This window comes from Anopheles arabiensis, chromosome 2, assembly GCF_016920715.1.
Source record: "Anopheles arabiensis isolate DONGOLA chromosome 2, AaraD3, whole genome shotgun sequence".
In the NCBI taxonomy this organism is placed as follows: domain Eukaryota; kingdom Metazoa; phylum Arthropoda; class Insecta; order Diptera; family Culicidae; genus Anopheles; species Anopheles arabiensis.
This window is the reverse complement of record NC_053517.1, coordinates 96483345-96500520: the sequence shown is the minus strand read 5'-3', so window position 1 is coordinate 96500520 and position 17176 is coordinate 96483345. Positions and strand designations below refer to the sequence as shown.

Here is a 17176-nt window from a genome sequence, read left to right as displayed (position 1 = left end):
ACAGCACAGCTCTAATGACGCTCTTACTGTCATTGCAATTTACGCTCGAAACAATCCCTCGTGAGTGAAAGATTTTTCGCTCCCGTGCACCACATAAAAGTAAACTATCGCGTGCAGCTCACTTACACCTTCCCTTAATCCTTCATTACTTTTGTGCGGTCTTGCCAGCGTCAGAACGCTTCCCTACCACCGATTGCAAAACGTTAGCCCGGGCCCTCCAGGCCAAATGCTTTGAAACCCGAGTGCAGTTACGCTTGCCTTGCTGCGCGAGCCACGTTTAATGTGGTGCAGTTGACTACGTACGTAATTCTGCGGATCGGGTGGAGGAGTCGCGAAGGTACGGGAGAAGCCTCCGGGTAAATCTCGCTCTACTCACCCTCACTTTTTGCCAGTAACCATGCGTTCGTACGAATTTATTGCATATTTCGTATGCACTTGACGCGCGATACCGCTGCAACGGTTGCGGTGCAATTTGCGTCTGACGCGCTTATTCTCCTCTCCGTTACGTGCTGCACCGTATGCTTCTGGTCGTACCAGCGAGAGAGAAGAAATTAAAAATAGTAGTAACCCAACACTAAGCACGAATTAATTTTATGACTTTTTATGTCTCGGCACGGTGAAGATGTGTAAAGAAAAAATAAACCCAGCCACGCCAGAACGTCCTGAAATGCATGGTGCTGAAAACGCCTCCAAAAAGCCACTCGACCGTTGGGAAACCGCTGTGACCGTTCAAAAAGGGGTTGCAGCTGCAGTTGACGGCACATCCGACCACTCGCTACGTAGAGACAGCCGTGTTTAAGTGAGTATGAGGCGACGGTTCTCAGCTTCTCGGCAATACCTTCGCTGAGTTTATCGTGTAAGAAAAATAAAACCAACGACTGAAACGGGTTTGTGCAATTATGCGTTACGAAAGCGTGGTACACCTTTGAAGCATGCACCTGGGCTGCATAATTATTTCGTTTTTTTTTCATTTTCTCCCCAGCTTCCTGGAGCATACTCACACAGGACGACCACCCCTTCTTTTCGTCACATCGATTTGCGATGTGTTTAGCGTGCACAGTGTGCTTGTGGATGAAATCGAGCGTAAGAGGCTTATGCTAAACAAGTTCTAGCGCTTTGCCCAACCGCCCCAAAGGTCCCTTCGCACCGTGCGCCTTGGTGCCGGTAATGAATGCTTGTGCTTCATTACTAAAAACCACCTCCCCACCGGGGAGCAACCCTTCCGCATCGCAGCGGACGGTGGTGGGCGATTTCTTGACACCCGGCTCGGCGCGCACGGGAAAACCAGGCAAAGGTGCGTTACGAAATTACTTTAACCGATTGTTTGTAATCCTCCTAAACTTGAAACGAAAACAGCGCGCCGCGCGGAGTGCACCTTTTCGCATGGCCCGAGCCGTACCGCTTTGGTGTTGTTTTGTTAACGCGTCTTAGTTCACGCCATCAGCAGGTGAAGCGGACAAAGTTGATGATGATGATGATGCACTCGCGCTGCTGGCACCGTTTATGTTTTCTTAACGATAGAGCAGACGCCGTCTTGAGCCGCTGCTGAGCGTAAACTGACACAGCCGGTGCCACGCTGGTGCCGAAACAATGGCCTACGAGGGTACGGGGGAAGCCGTCTCGCCGTATGTTTGTTGAGCTTTGAGAAAGTTGATAATCGCTTGTGCAAAGGCAGGCGTGACCCTTGACTAAACTGCTGACAAATGGATCCCCCATGCAGAGGCTGCGCTGCTGTCGCGTTGGGTTGAGAGTTATTTTCTTTTCAAAATGAAAGCGTTTGCGAAGGCTTCGTGGGGTGTCGTATTGCGCTATTGAAGATTTAAATCGTTATTTAAGTTTAGAAGGACTTCCTTAAATGATGTTTGCTAGAGTGGATGATAATGATGGTGAACGCATAGTTTTGTCGTCCGTGCTTTGCTGACAGCTGTCTTATTTTAATGAAGATTTTTTTTTGTTTCACTTGCTTAAGCGTAACGATTGATACAGCTAGTATGCAGACTTTGCGTAAAATAAAACCATCAAAATTATCGACCAAATCCGGATTAATTATGAACATATCCAAAAACGGGTTAAAAATAATAAATAGAATTGCATGACAACTTCCAGATAAATTTAAATCAAAAGGATGAGAAAATGGTGATATACATTATAAAATGTATGAATGAAACAAACGTAATGATCGGAAACGATCAACACACGAACAAAATTCAACCGAAAAGACAAGAACTAAACCATCAGATATGGACATAACAACCAAAAGTCAAATCACTAATAACAAATATACAACGACACCAACTCGGGAGCGATGTTCGACACAGGCAGCTCGAAATCCTAAACAGAGCAGTGTATCTTTATTTATATACCTCCATAAAAACAGAAAAATAAGAAGGCTTTATATGGGGTGACAGTAGTTGATTGTACCACGTTATTGAACAGACTTTTGAGCCTATATTTTATGCCAAAAAGCTTACATTTCAGTGTAACAGTATTCATCATCCGGGTTGTATCCACGGTTGTGAAAGTTACGGTCGACTATATTAGATTTCAGCAATAGGAAACAAACAAACATGCATTTTCTTCGCTCAGAATTCATGCTTCAGCAAACAAAAAATCAATCCTTCATGAGCTAACACAATTGCCCTTGGGATAAATCGACGTTTATAAACATACTTTTCAGGATGAAATAATATAGGCTAATAATATAATCTGAGGCTAGTTTTGTGTGTGATTTTGTTTGGAGTGTTGACATGATTTCAGCCGCCAAGTGTCAAACTCCATATGAAACAGTCCTAAGGTTAAATTTGCAGCACATGAAACGCAAATAATGTTTGCTATTTATTTGAAATCAGTCGTTAAGGCCGGGCTACATTGATCGTACTCTCTGGTGTAATTTCAATTTTCACTAGCGCATCTGGCGGCGGCTGGAGGAAGCTTTTTTTGGTCGTCGAGGGAATGGTCGTGTCGGATCTCAAATTTAAGTTGTTTTTTCACCGTTTTTTTTATGCGAAAACGACTGAAATACTTGCACAACATATTTATCATTACAAAGATTTTCCAGTCCAGTTAAAGTAAAAAACATGGAAAAATAACGTATTTTCTGGAGCATCCCAAATTGATTGGAAAAATGCTTCCGCCAGCCGCCGCCAGATGCGCTAGTGAAAATCAAAATTACACTTGCGAGTACGATCAATGTAGCCCGGCCTTTACATATTTGCATTTTATATATTTGGGAGTTGTATGTGTCATCATCGAACTTTCACTGTATCAAGTCATCAAAGTTTCATTCTTTAAACATCATTATCATTTACAACGCTTCTAATGAGCAAACAATACTACTCAGCTATTCAGCATGAAACAATAGCGTCCGAATGCATCAAAAGAATTCTTTTTTCGTTTTTGTTTGAAACTAGCTTTATATTAAAATTTCATGATTATGAAAGAATTTGGTCCATAACAAACCACTTCATTCACTCACCAACTGTTCAAAGGATGTTTCAATGCACCCCACCATTTGATGATTAATCCAAAACACTGATCGTAGCCGACCGACTTTCATTACGCTTATTAGCCGATGTCCCTCCACCCAGGGCGAATGATGAAACTTTGCACAACTTTTGAGTAATTATCTGTAATTTAATATTCATATTGCCACCCGCTGGTGCCATCACCACCACCACCGCCACGATCGCAGCAGTCGGATGAAAAAAGTTTAACAATTTATGAGCGTTTTTAAGGCTACCAAGAATAATCGAAAAGTTTTGAAGCTCCCTTTTGAATTCCATACCCTCCCTAGGCACCCTTCTCCCGCCTGGCGAACGGCTACAGAATCGAACGTTGGTTGGAGCAAGGTAAATTAATAGTTGTTCCAATTGAAACTGTGTTTAATAAATGGATTCTCGGTAGGTAAAACCATCGCACCATCGTTTTGATGCGGGACTGACTGCAGCCATCATTTGCTCCCCCACCTTTCCCAGCAGTGGAGTGGCAATGGAAGCAACAAAAAAAAGCTTTAATTCAAATTATACTATGAGACACTAGTAAAGACAGTACAGCTGCAGCACAGCTGCAACACGGTCGATGACGTATTTGCAAGTTTTGCATTCCAATGTCATGCAGCGCATAAATGGGGATCGAAACTGTACGGACCCATCATCCCACATTGTGAGACAAATGATGCCCCCAAGAGTTGACTGCAAAAGAGAACTGATGCTGCTGCTGCTGCTACCATACAAATTATAGCACAATTTTGACCATTTACGGGAAAAGTGCGGGGAAAGTACTGCAGCTAAATAGTTGCAGCTGACCACTACACCGGCGTCATCGGTGCGGGCTCCGGACCATGGTGCTTCCAAAAAGGCCACTGCCGATAGAGTTTTTGAGCATTCCAAATTAATTTATTCAAAGATTCCATTTACCAGTGCCCTCTCCCCTAACACGCTTGCCAGTAGCAAACTCCGGTTACGCTGAAGACATGGGGCAGGGGACCGAAATGAAGAGGAAAGTTTTATAAATTTCAATTAAGCCAAAAGAGTTTCCCCGTAAACAATCTGTTTAACTTCTGGCCATCTACGGGGAGCAGGTGAAAGGGAGCGCTTTCAGTCCCGTTTGGAGCACACTATTCGATGGGCTTCGGAAGAGCTTGTCAGTGTGCTTTCTTTCTTTCGAGCCCTCTCGTGTAAAGAGCCCAATGATGAGGAGTCCATGCCGCAGTGTGAGGAGCACGGTTGCGATGGTATTGCGGAATGCCGGTGGGTACACACTGCTCATGTTGCACTGAAGGACCCTTTACACCGAACCGAACTCCAACCAAAGCTTCATGCGATTGGCCGTGCCGGTGTTGGAGCGACCGAAGCAAGGAATCAATTTCCTCTCATCATAAATAACTCATAATGCTTTTAAGCCATTGCCATCCACCGGTGTGGGAGAGGTAGGAGTAGTAAAAGTTTTCTCACTTCGCAGCCTCCAAAAATCAGGCACAGCGGCGGGGAGGCGGAGATCATTGGGCTCCGATGGTAGGCAATCATCAATCTAATAATACGATTACTACTCTTCTTTTTTGTGTCTATTTTGTTTTCGTTGATTCCATCCCTCTGTTAACCTACAGTGTATTGGAGCAACGTTCGGTAGTAGCCTCCAGAGTACGCCGGACAAAAAAGGTAAAAGAAAAGGCCGCCCCGAAGCCCATTAGACTCTCATTACTCTCGATGAATGTTTCCTTTCGTTTGGTACTAGTGTGTGTGTGTGTGTGTGTGTGTGTGTGTGTGTGTGTGTGTGTGTGTGTGTGTGTGTTAGTATGCAGACCACCCACTTCTCGAGAGGCTTAGCACGAGAGTTTCTCCTCCTGTTCATTTGCATGCGTCCGTCTGAAAGGAGGCCCGCTGGCTCGCGCTTTGAGAAATGGGCAAGTTTTTGTGCCGGCGAAAGTTTTTTCACCTTCAGCCATCCTCTCCATAGCATTCTGGCGGAAGGTATTGGCCTACTGCTACTACTCGAGCCTACACGAACGACCCCAAACGTTCGGCTCGGTGGGAAGTTAAATGTAAATTTATTCTAATGACCACTCGCGCTCACGGGCTTTGCTGCCCCTTGCCCTTGCTTGCGGCCGGCATCACAAGATGATGTACGCGTCGGTCGATTTTTCGAGCCAAAGCTGACCACTTCTGCGCGCTCTCTCGATATCTTGCAAAATGCAAAAAAGTATAAGTGAGCAAGTAATAAAACAGAACCGGGTGCACTAGTGTTTTTTTTTTTTTTTTTTTTTTTTTTTTGAGAGCCTGGAAATTATGTGTTCTTACCCTGTTCGGGCTTCGGTACCCAGTAGCAGCGAATCATTAGGACCGCAAGTATAAGGACGCAATTGTCGTAGGGTGTCCTACAGAGTGGGGCGTTCGTCGCTTGTCGTTCGTGGTTGTGTTTAACGGTTGGAAAACCGGCCCGGTGGGAGAATGAGATAATTTCCCTGTGTGGAGGAGTTTTGTGCTCAGGGAAAAAAGGTTAACCGTTTTTCCGAAGCTAAAAGTTACTTTTAATTACCTGCTGTGGGGCCCGACAGTTACATTTAGCATTAGCTTTCATTGTAATTTAAGATTTCCATTCGAGTTTATCTGCATATTGACTCGAATATTCAAAGAAGTTCTTATGGGAAATAATTGCCCATTATTAAGGAGAAATTTAACGCTACAAAAGCCAAATTACTTATACAGTGGAGGATTTCTAAAGTCAGACTCTTTATGTGTTCTCCTATATTCTGACCTTGAAACTTTCAGAAAAAATCCTTAGACCACTTATTGTAAAACTTTAAACACACATCGTTGATGACACTATTTAGCTATATTTCTACAAAAAATCAGACCGATGTCTAAACAAATCTTGGAAAACCATGCATAAATGTAAAAAAAGTTGTGAAATTTATGAAGTTCCCTTAAAGCCGGAGTCTCTATTTGATATCAAAATGATCATCGGAGCATACCAATATCGGGCAATATAGTGTTCAAGCTTACTTGCAAACATTCGACCTAGCGAGTTGCCTTTCGTCAGATATCTGGAATTTACAGACATGGTGGACGAAGACACGCAAGTGGTTATGTTTTTAAGATCTTGTTTGATTCTTACCAATTCCTCATCTCTTTTCGCGCCAAATTGTTAGAGTAGAGCTGTTGCAACATATTGACCCAACCAATTTTTTAGTGGGACGCAGTTCTAAGATGTTCGACCGGTGTTACATAAAAAATGAGCCGAAATTTACCTTAAAAGGTAGATTTGAGGTTTGGCGTCATTGATTGTCGCTGCAAATCCAGTGGCCGCGATTTATGCTTCCTGATGTGTTTTTTCATGTTTCCCAGGCACTATATCACTTTTTGACCAGTTGCATCAACCTCCCGGCCAAGCGAATGCAGTGATGAAGCGACTTTTAGCTTGGTCTTCATTTACACCATCATTTGGAGCTCCTTGTCGCTCAGGGTCGTCTTCCATTCGAAACTAGGCTTTCTTTTGATGCTCTGATTGTTGTCTAATACTGCCAAGATATTGTAGATGCTAGAAAAGGCTCGGACAACGTCCGCAAAATGCAGCACGTAGTCCGTCGTAGATATTACACTGTGTCGCCCTCTGATTGCGCACGCTTCTAAACGAAGTAATTTTACTTGTTTGGCCATTGCGGTTAGAGTTTAACTGATAGAGGTGTAAACATTTTTCTGATGACTCATGGGATACTATTATTGAAAGTGCGAGTAACGTGGTATTCTTCTTCTTCTTATTTGGCTCAACAACCGATGTCGGTCAAGGCCTGCCTGTACCCACTTGTGGGCTTGGCTTTTAACGTGGTATTAGTGCAAGAGAATATAAACCCCTGAAAAATTCAATTTTTGTCCATTGTTTTAATGCATTCGAAGCTTCAACATTTCTGTATATCTGGTGTAATGTATAAGACAAACTAAGCGTACGGTTTAAGGTGGCCGCCACAGTCTTTCAAAGATATTTTTGTATTGAAACGTAAAAAGGGGCTTTTATTAACATTCTAATCACACTGATAGCTTTGCAAGGAGTATATTGTACGATTCGAGAACATAACGTTCCCTCTTTGCTTGATGACATCAACATCCAATTTCTCAGTACGGTTTGCAGCTTGCCAGCTTTCCTAGCCACAGAGTCTACAGTATACATTACGCTGGCAGCTTACTTTGTCACTTTCGCCCCAAACAAAGACGCAAATACAGCTGCATCATCACTGCACCCGACTGTAAACCAGTGCCGACGCCTATCGCCCACAATCATCTCATCAATCATCGTGCCACATTTCCATGAGCACATTTGTCCGGCATCCCCGCCCTTACCCTTGCTGCCAGTGATGAACGGCTTAAAACCTTCCGCCGGTCGGATATCGCTCGCCAGACGAATGACATTTTGCTGCTGAAGATTCGCCCCGTTCCAGCAGCCAGCAGCAATTGAGAAATTTTCTAATCGTACACGCAGAAAAGTAAATGTTTGTATATGCGTGTGCGTGTGTGTGCGCTTGTGTGGTCGGTTTCGTTCCGAAGTGCATCACTTTCAGATTACCGTGTTTCTGCTCTCAAGCGCTCGGCGCCATCCAACGGCCACATCGTTCCCGGGCACATCATGTCACCGTCCAGTTGATTGAGCCGGGGGTTGAAAATTTAATGCGCCTGCTAACGATTGGACCCACAATGAATGTGTCCGTTTGTGTGTGTGTATGCAAGTTTGTGTCTGTGTACGGCTCCATACGGTAGTGATGCTATTGATTTATATGTTTATGCACTTCACGTTCGCTAGCGTACTTTAGGCGTTCGGACCGAGCACGAGCCCGTCATCCCAATCATCCCCTTCACGAGCACGATCAGTCGAACAATCACGACCGCTCGCAACGAATCGCCGCTGCTGCTGCTGCTGCTGCGGCAAGCAAAACAAACAGATTGTGTCTTTATCAGCAACCGAAAACCGGGCGCCCCAGCGAACAGGGAAGCGATACAGGGAAAAGAAAGTCTGTGACGTGCGATGCAATCGCACGCTTCCTCTACCAGGTCGTCAGTCAATCGCATGGAGTGGATTGAAATGGCTCCGCGGCGGTGTTTGATTGGGAAGGCGCGCGGCAGCAGCACAAGAGGCGGGTGACGGCTTTGAAGCCGATGAAGGGGTTTCGCTATTCGGACAGTGTTTGGTAGCGAATCGGGGCATCCCGTCTGAGCATCCCGCTCGCGCAAAGATTAGAGTTAATCATTTACGAAGCAAAGAAGAAAGAACCGGAGCTCGCGAGCGTGTTGTTATTATTCCCGCGGCCGCTCGATGTGTGTCTGCGAAACGGGTCCGGTCTGATAAGCCGACACTGTGGACACGGGTGCACTGGCCGAGCGCTCGAAGCAGGCCAGTCTCTTCCAGCCCGTTCGTGTGTGTAGATGCAATCAAAGTGTCGTCCGCCAGCGGTACGATGGTGACGGTCGCGTTGGAAAGTAGTGTTGTTACCGCTGCCGGTTTGGCGGCACTGTTGCTAACGCTGGCGGCGGTGATCGGTACGAGCGGGAACCCGCTCGAATGCCCCCGGCCGGCAGCGACCGGCAGCCCCCCATCCGGTTGGCAACCGCGAACGCCCGAGCAGACGCTGTACGCGTACGTGCGCTGCCTGAACGACTCGTCCGCCAGCATCGAGATGAAGATCCGCTGGGTCATGTGGCGGCCGGATCAGTCGCCCGAGAGCCAGTGCTACGTGAAGTGTGTCAGCGAGGATCTGCGGCTGTACGATCCGGCCCGGCGGCAGTTTGTGCCGGAGCGGTTCGAGCAGCAGGCCCGCGCGTTCCACGAGGACCCCGAAGCGGACGACATCCGGACGCTGTACACGGACGCGCAACGGCTGCTGGCGGGCGAGCTGCCCGACAGCGACTGCTCGACCGTGTTCGCCAAGTACGCACCGTTCTACGCGGTGCACCAGGAGCACATACTGGACATCTTCCATGGGGATCTGCGCAAAATCCTGGTCACGTACCAGCGGCTCGGGCCGCGCGTCAAACAGATCGGCCAAAGCTTCGTCGACTACTGCGAGAAGCGGTACGGGTTTGCGTGGGCCGAGGAGGAGCAGCGGCCCTGCCCGAATCAGACCGCGGTGGAGTGTATCCTTCGCGGGTTCCGTTGGATCACCGAGGAGGGCAATGTGAATGTAAGTGACTGTACCATTCTAAACATTGCTGCTTAATTATCGAATACCCGGGGCTGGTGTTATGTTAATGCTGAGGACTGTTTTCTATCGCTCGACAGGTCGCTGAGATTGTACGCGATTTCGATGGGTTCGGTGTGGAGGCGAGCGAACTGAAGCAATGCCAGGGGGCGGACGATCTGTACTGGTGTTTGCGCTCCCTCAATGCCGACAAGCTGGCGGCAGTTATACGGCAGCGCGATGCCCAAACGGCGTACTACTTTGATCAGTCGTCGACCGACGAACCGTGGAAGTCGGCCGTCGATTTTGGCAACGCACGCCTTAATCGAGCTTGAATTCGTACGTCAAGCCAATCTCAAGGAGAACATGTGGAAAGTTCTTTCTAACGGTTGAGAGAGTGTCTTAGTAACATTAACATTAAAAGAAACAATAAAACAAAACTAAGAGATTACTGTGAAATAAAGTGTAATGCGTTCAATTCATAAAAGCTTATATATGAATTAAACTGCATATCTATGATGCTGTCATGACCTTCCCGGATTTAATTTATTTTTTTTTGTTTCTATAAGAATCAACATTGCAATGCTTGAAATGAAAAAAAAATTTTGTAATACCTCCCTTTTAGACACAAAAGTAATCAATTTATATAAACGAAATGATTATTACTTGTGGGATCGCTTTACAAATCATCAAAAATACTTTATACAAAAAGGTGTAATTTATTGTAGTGATGTTTTTTTTTAAACAATAAAGTTTGAGAAAATTCTGAGCCCTGATTTACATGATATTCTGTACAATTAAATGCTAGTGTACATCTGTCGTTAGCATTACGTTGCAAGCATTAAATGTTTCAAATGCAACCAAGACTGATGAACAAATAATGAACCTAACACACACAAAAAACGGTTTTATTTTATGTTTAACAAATTTGTATTTTGCATTACTTCTTTTTAAATGTTTTACAGCGCAAGCCTGTAATTGCAACGGCAAAGAAACTGATGTTAGCTTATTGTACATCAAATCCCATTAAACCTCATAATGAAAAATATTTAGAAAGCCTTTTAGAAGAATACTAATGATTTACTCAAATGAACTGCATTTATGCTGCATGCTTACTGCTTCGTTATTTATGATGTACATTTCAATTTGATCTGATGTTGTTCAGATTTAATTATAGAATAAATTTAAAAATAATAACAATACAAATAATAATGATGATGATGATTATAATAATAATTAATATAAAAATAATAAAAATAATAGTAGTGATATTAATAATAATAACAATAATAGTAATTATAATAGTAACAATAATAATAATAGTAAAAGTAACAATAATAATAAAAATAATAATAATAATAATAATAATAATAACAACAATAATAATAATAATAATAATAATAAAAAATAATAATAAGAATAGTAATAATAATATTAATAATACTAATAGTAATAAAAATAATAATCATAATAATAAAAATAATAATAATAATAATAATAATAATAATAATAATAATAATAATAAAAATAATAATAATTATAATAATAATAATAATAATATTAATAATAATAGTAATAATAATAATAATAATAATAATAATACTAATAATAATAATAATAATAATAATAATAATAATATTAACAATAATAATAATAATAATATTAATAATAATATTAATAATAATAATAATAATAACAATAATAATAATAATAATAATAATAATAATAATAATAATAATAATAATAATAATAATAAAAAAAAAATTAATGATTATAATCATATTCATAATAATCATAAAATAAATAGGTGGCTCACGTTAAAAAGAAGAATAAATTGTTTCACAAGAAAAAACGCTTAGTTCTTTTAATACTTCAACAATTAAAAACATAATCTGCCATTATGAAACAAAATTTCCATTAATTGTTACATCATACTACAGTAACCTAATGAATTCCTTTGTTAATTTGATTGGCTTGTAAAGGCTTTCTATTTGTGAATGAACGAAGCAACCGAGAGCACGTTTACGTGTATTGTCATCGAAGCGAATCGATTCATTAGCGTTCGCTAAAAAAGATCCAAAATGCCCACCAGTAACTAACTTGCATGCTTTAGTCTATTAGTTTTTTCTGCTCGAAGCTAGTAGCGTAAGGAACATTCGAAGGGAATTAGCAAATAAAAAGTTTGCATATTATAATAAAAATGTTGATGTACAATTCTGATACGATACCGAATTGAAAAAAATAAAACCTACTTGAAGCGTTTGATGAAAAATTTAATATCCAGCTTACCAGAATCAGTTTTAAATTAATCAGTCGCAATTGACAATCCAATGAAAAGCAATTATATAAAACCGTTTGCTTTTATCGGCGCTAAATTAACCTTTTCCCAAACTGTTCCATCTTGTGCAAAAGTAACCTTGAAGTGTGCCCGAAGCGCTTTCATTTTTTTTGTTCGTCCGCAATCAAAACTTTGGCAATCTGTTCCGTGGGCCAATAATTTGCCATCAATATGGCAGCTCCATATCGAGCGACTTTCGATATACGTTCACCGAATTCACCGCCCTCTCGCCGAAACCTTTCTCCCTTTCCCCGGGAAGAAGTTGTAAAGCCGGCAAGACGACGCCGCATACCTCCATACCATATTGGCTCAAGGGCTTGCCCAAAACCTCTCAGCAATCGATCAAGCTTTCGAAGCGAAGCGCAACAAAAACTTGCTGCTGCCTTGCTGTGGGGAGGGCAAAAAAAATCGTACCGATCGGCAATCGTAATTCGGCCGTATGGAGCGTATTTATTGCACAAGCATGAGCACATGGCATGTACCTTGCAGGCGTGTGCAAGGGTGGTGCTATTGGCCCGAAAATTTGCTGCAGTGTTCGTTCGTTCGACAGTTTCGATATAATTTTGCTTCCCGGGTGTGTGTTTGTGTCGAAAAAGGGTTTGGGTAATTAATTGCCCTTTGTGTGGAAGGTTGCGATGCAGGCCCGTTTCTTACCAGCCCGACTTAGGTTCCCACCTGCCGTTACGCGGACCCTGGGGAGATCGAAATAAGGGTGAAAACTTCATGCTGCGAAATGAGCAAACGTAGAACTGCGGTGCCATTGTGAGATAAAAGCCGCTTATTTCACCAGCCGGTATAATGAAAGCAAAGGTCAAACGGAGCAATTGAATGGGTTTTGAGAATTTTAATGCTGCAATGTGCGAGCAGAAAGAAGCTAGAAACGCTACCATCAGTTAGACCAACACGTGTGAAAACTGTATTTTTTGTTGATCAGTTTCAGCACTCACTCAATATGTTTGGGGACTAGGGAATAAAACACCAAAATCAACAGTTTTAAAAGTCATGTACATTGAATGTGATCCACCGGGGCGGGCACATATAAAAAGAACGGCAACACCATGCTAAAACGTTACAAAATTTATCAACAAATCAAAGCCACTCATGAACAGCACCGACACGAACTTGTTGGAAAGTTATGTGCCTCAAAAGCATATCAAACATGAGCAACGGTTCGGCGGCTATAGCCGTCCATGTCGTCATCCACTGGACGTGAATTCGTGCTCAATTTCGCCCGGCAGCGGTATAATTGTCACTCAATCCGAAAATTTTCCAATTAAAGTTTGCTCATCGTCTCGCTCATCGCGGAAACCGTACACCATCACATGCGGCAACCCCAGATGCCAGCATTGCAATGGACAGCCTAACCTGGTACAGTCGCTGGGCTTTTGCAAACACACCTTCAACCGCCTGTGTACGCTAATTAAAAACTCAACTTTAATGATAAAAGTTATAATTTTATTGTGCCCCATACTGATGGGTCGTGTGTAAGTGTTTGCCCGGTCGGCTGGTGTCTTGTCAACCGGTGGCGGAGTTTATGATTGCAGAGCTGGACAAAAGTTCATATCGGCTGGATTACTCTTCCAGTTTGAATAATTCTCTCTCTACTCCTCGGAATGCTATAGGGGTGAAAGTTGTTGGGTAAGAAATGTGTTGCTGTTTCAGCAAAGAGATTTTTTTCATTTTAATTACTTTCAAATAAAAGGAAAACAATCCGAGTCATCATTTTATTCGTGTTGGATTAGGGTAAGCAGTTGTTTTTTTTATGTGTTGTACATCAATTTGACACAGCTTTTCAAGCTAAACGTTCATAAAATTAAACAACCAACCAAATCCGACCATTGGAATGATTTATCAACACACACGCACACACACTACACACATTCGTACATTCTATCAATCTAACAGTTGGATTTTACCGGCCGCACTAAGCCACACGGGTGATAAATGTAACGCAACTCGCTCAGCATGAGGGTTAGGCGTAGTTAGCGAGAGAAATCAACTATTTTGCTAAGCCGGCCCAAGCAAAAAAGGGGGCACCCGCTAGCAAATGCTCACCGCACTGGTCATTAACGGACGGTGCTAATGATTTTGCATTTCAATTACTGGTGCACCGGTGTTGGTGGTGGTGTGCGCCCGATACAAGGGTCGGACTTTTCCACGAACGTGTGTTGTTGAGCCGGTTGCGGTTGATGGCAGTACCCGAATCAAACCACTAGCAGCCATAAATTCGCATAATCCTTTCTGCATGTCATACTCCCGCTGCCCAAGTAACCTAGCAAAAGGGCAGCGTAGCTTATACTGACCTTACCTTACCGTCCCTCCCCCGTACGGGAGTGTCTAAATCCTGTTGACCGGGGTACAATTTTCTTGCCTCATTTCCGCACCTGCCAGGGGTGTAAAGGGAATCAAATAATTTTTGGTCTATTATAAATCCATAATATGGCCATAAATCCTTTGCGTACTAAACTCACGCTGATCCCACATCTATCCTAGCGACCGGCGAAGCACAAAAGGATCAGTGTGGTTACGGCACTCCGAACCGTTCGTACCTATGCATACTTCATTTCAACTAAAACATGGAGGGAGAGGGTGCAAAAAAAAAACCCCCCGAAAATGGGCTCTCTTCCAAATGCTGACCAAATGCTCTACTACACTCATTAAGCACACCGGGGCACACCGGTCCATTTGCTGTCCGCCAATATATTATTCGTGTTTCTTTTTCAGTCTACATATATGAGCTTCTGGAATGGGGTACGGGGCGGGCATGGGTGGGTCGGACTAGATTGCTACAATCTCAAACTACAAGTTTCTGGAAAATGCTCGTTTGCTCGTCGAGTTCGATCCATATATTTTAAGCCAGCGGGCTGCGCTAGCACGAGTTAGACGCCGCAAGCAATCATGCCGTAGTACAAAGTTGGGGATGCCGAAGGATGCCCCGAGCACACGATTCCCGTGTTCCCCGTGTGTGTGTGTGGAAGTTTTGGATGATTTTTCTTCCCCGGGGCTGTGGGAGGGTGAGCGGGTATTCGGAGTTTCTGGGGGGTTCTCAAAAATAAATGTGTAGCTACTACATACGATGAATTATGCCTTTTCGACTTAATTGGTTTTCCTAGTTGTTGGGATTTATGAACGTACCCCATGGTCAGCTCACCCCGGTATGGTAATTGAGGTTGAAATCGGAACTGCTCCCGACTGCTGGAGACTGCGACATTCAAAAGCTCTCTCTCTCTCTCTCTCTCTGTTTTCTTTGGCCTTTTAGTGGCCAATATCACAACATGGATTACTTACTTGGTTAAAGTTTTTTGGCCTGAAAAGCATGTTTTTTTTTGGTGCCGTTTAAAACAGGGCCAAACATAATGGCTTTCTGCGGTTAAAACACTTTTGATCACATGCTTTATTGCACCGGACATTAAACGTTTCGTTGGCTCAGGCAAGGCAATGGTTTTTTTTTCTACTTCCTTTCCATCTTCTTTTGCCACTTTTGAGCTACTTTATAGCAGCAATGCTTCCATCCCGGTCCATTGTTCGTGGTTCGTGGAGTGTGCTTGAAAACTCACGACACCACACTTTGTAAGTTGGTCATGAACTGGCTGTATTATAATTTACTTTATCGATGTCCCTGAGATAATCGACTGGTGCAGAAGGGATTATACGATGGGATCGGATTTCCTTTCCCATGGTTTCTCTTTGTTCGTGCTGGAGAGGTAAAGTAAGTCAATGTCGCGGTGTCTGGTGCGACGGAGCGTCATAGAAGCGTTTTGCTCGCGGACGTGCTGGGAATAGGAAACTCATCTGCCACTATCAGTGACGTATTTTTTGTTCTCCCTCTCCCTGTCTCTACTTTTGTCTTGCTGCCGAAACAGGAAACGAAGTGAAAATAGGTGGATGGGATTTTCATTTTCATAATAGAAGCAAACGAACGTCCACCATCCAAGCTGACACACATTTAATCGAATAATGGTATTCAAGGGCGTCACAGAGCGAGAGTTTCGTTTTGAAGTGGAATTTGGCACACATCGGTGGGAAGTCAAACTAGCGCGATTTTGTTAGGTGTTGTTTGTGGAGCTAACACAAAAGAAAAAAACGCCTCACGCACATCCTGTTGCCCTGGTGATATAACTGCGCCCGTAACACCTTGCTAATTGTTCACCAATTGCATAACGTGTGGTGTTAACCTGATGTGAAATTACCGTTTTGTGTACATGTGTTTTTTTTTTCGTTTTCAAATTGTGTGATTTCCATGAACGGTTTAAAAAAATTGCAAGTAAAGTGTTGAACCACTGTGGAAATGAAAATAAAACAGAATAATCGTTAAATATTCTTAGAATATTTAAAAAGATTTTCAACAGAACAAAATTAACTCGTTCAGCACTGAGCGCATTAAAATTTGAAGTCGTTTGCCCGAGCAAGGCACGGGCAAATTTTTTGTTCTCCGTTTTGCTTTTTCTGTTCTGCAACGTCGCACGTCGCTGTTAAACAGGTTTTTTTTATTATTGTATTCTAGGAAAAGGATTTTTTTTCTAAGAAAAGGATTTTCTATGAAAAAAAACTGATATCTAGTTTTAAAACATTAAACACATTGAAAATCAGGTATTGTAATGTTTTTCAATGTTTTTAATACTTATATATCATATAAAAAATAAAATAAAAATAAAACTAAATATATCATATAAACGTCCATCACACTACAAATTCTACGAAAAATCCTACGCTAATACCTACGCTGCAATGTACTGCCGGGTATGGTTTGTCGGCCAGCTGAATCAGTTACTCGATCGAAACTGTTGACATATCGGTTCCATACTCGGGCCGAAAGTTACGTTCCGAATTCGGAACAGGTCCAGGTACAGTTCCAGTGAAGGAGTGAGATCCAGAGTTATTTTAGGACCGATATGAGATTAGCATCAATTCCAGTACCGGTATGGGTGCATAAACTGTTCCAAGACCAGAGCTCAGTGTCACCTTCTGGACAGGCATTGGTTCAGTATAACTTCAACGACAGCTATGAGTTCAGTGTCTGAAGGATTCAAGGCTACCAAATTCGGCATACACTTCAATGTAAAGGGGATGTCTGAAATTTCGTTGAGCAACCCTAACTAGATTTGCTAGTTTTTACCAAAAACACGAGACTGTCACAGGGTTGAGTTATATTAGGAAGCTTTAAAGTATATTTAGAT

At 42.8% G+C, this 17176-nt stretch overlaps 2 protein-coding genes across 5 annotated transcripts in view; one reads left to right on the top strand and one right to left on the bottom strand.

Annotated features, from left to right (window-relative positions):
- Positions 1 to 17176, bottom strand: part of LOC120905514 (zwei Ig domain protein zig-8) — a 205548-nt gene that overhangs the window by 151003 nt on the left and 37369 nt on the right. The gene's annotated exons all lie outside the window — the stretch shown is intronic.
- Positions 8731 to 10379, top strand: LOC120905505 (37 kDa salivary gland allergen Aed a 2-like). Its single transcript, XM_040316354.1, has 2 exons — positions 8731 to 9664; positions 9763 to 10379. The coding sequence occupies exons 1-2, from the start codon at positions 8942 to 8944 to the stop codon at positions 9994 to 9996; spliced, it is 957 nt and encodes a 318-aa protein (XP_040172288.1). The 5' UTR covers positions 8731 to 8941; the 3' UTR covers positions 9997 to 10379.

What these genes read in the sequence shown, in the direction of transcription:
- LOC120905505 (XM_040316354.1), top strand. Translation starts at nt 8,942, where the DNA reads ATGGTGACGGTCGCGTTGGAAAGTAGTGTTGTTACCGCTGCCGGTTTG. An exon ending in CCGAGGAGGGCAATGTGAAT is followed by an intron (nt 9,665 to 9,762) that starts GTAAGTGACTGT and finishes ATCGCTCGACAG; the next exon opens with GTCGCTGAGATTGTACGCGA.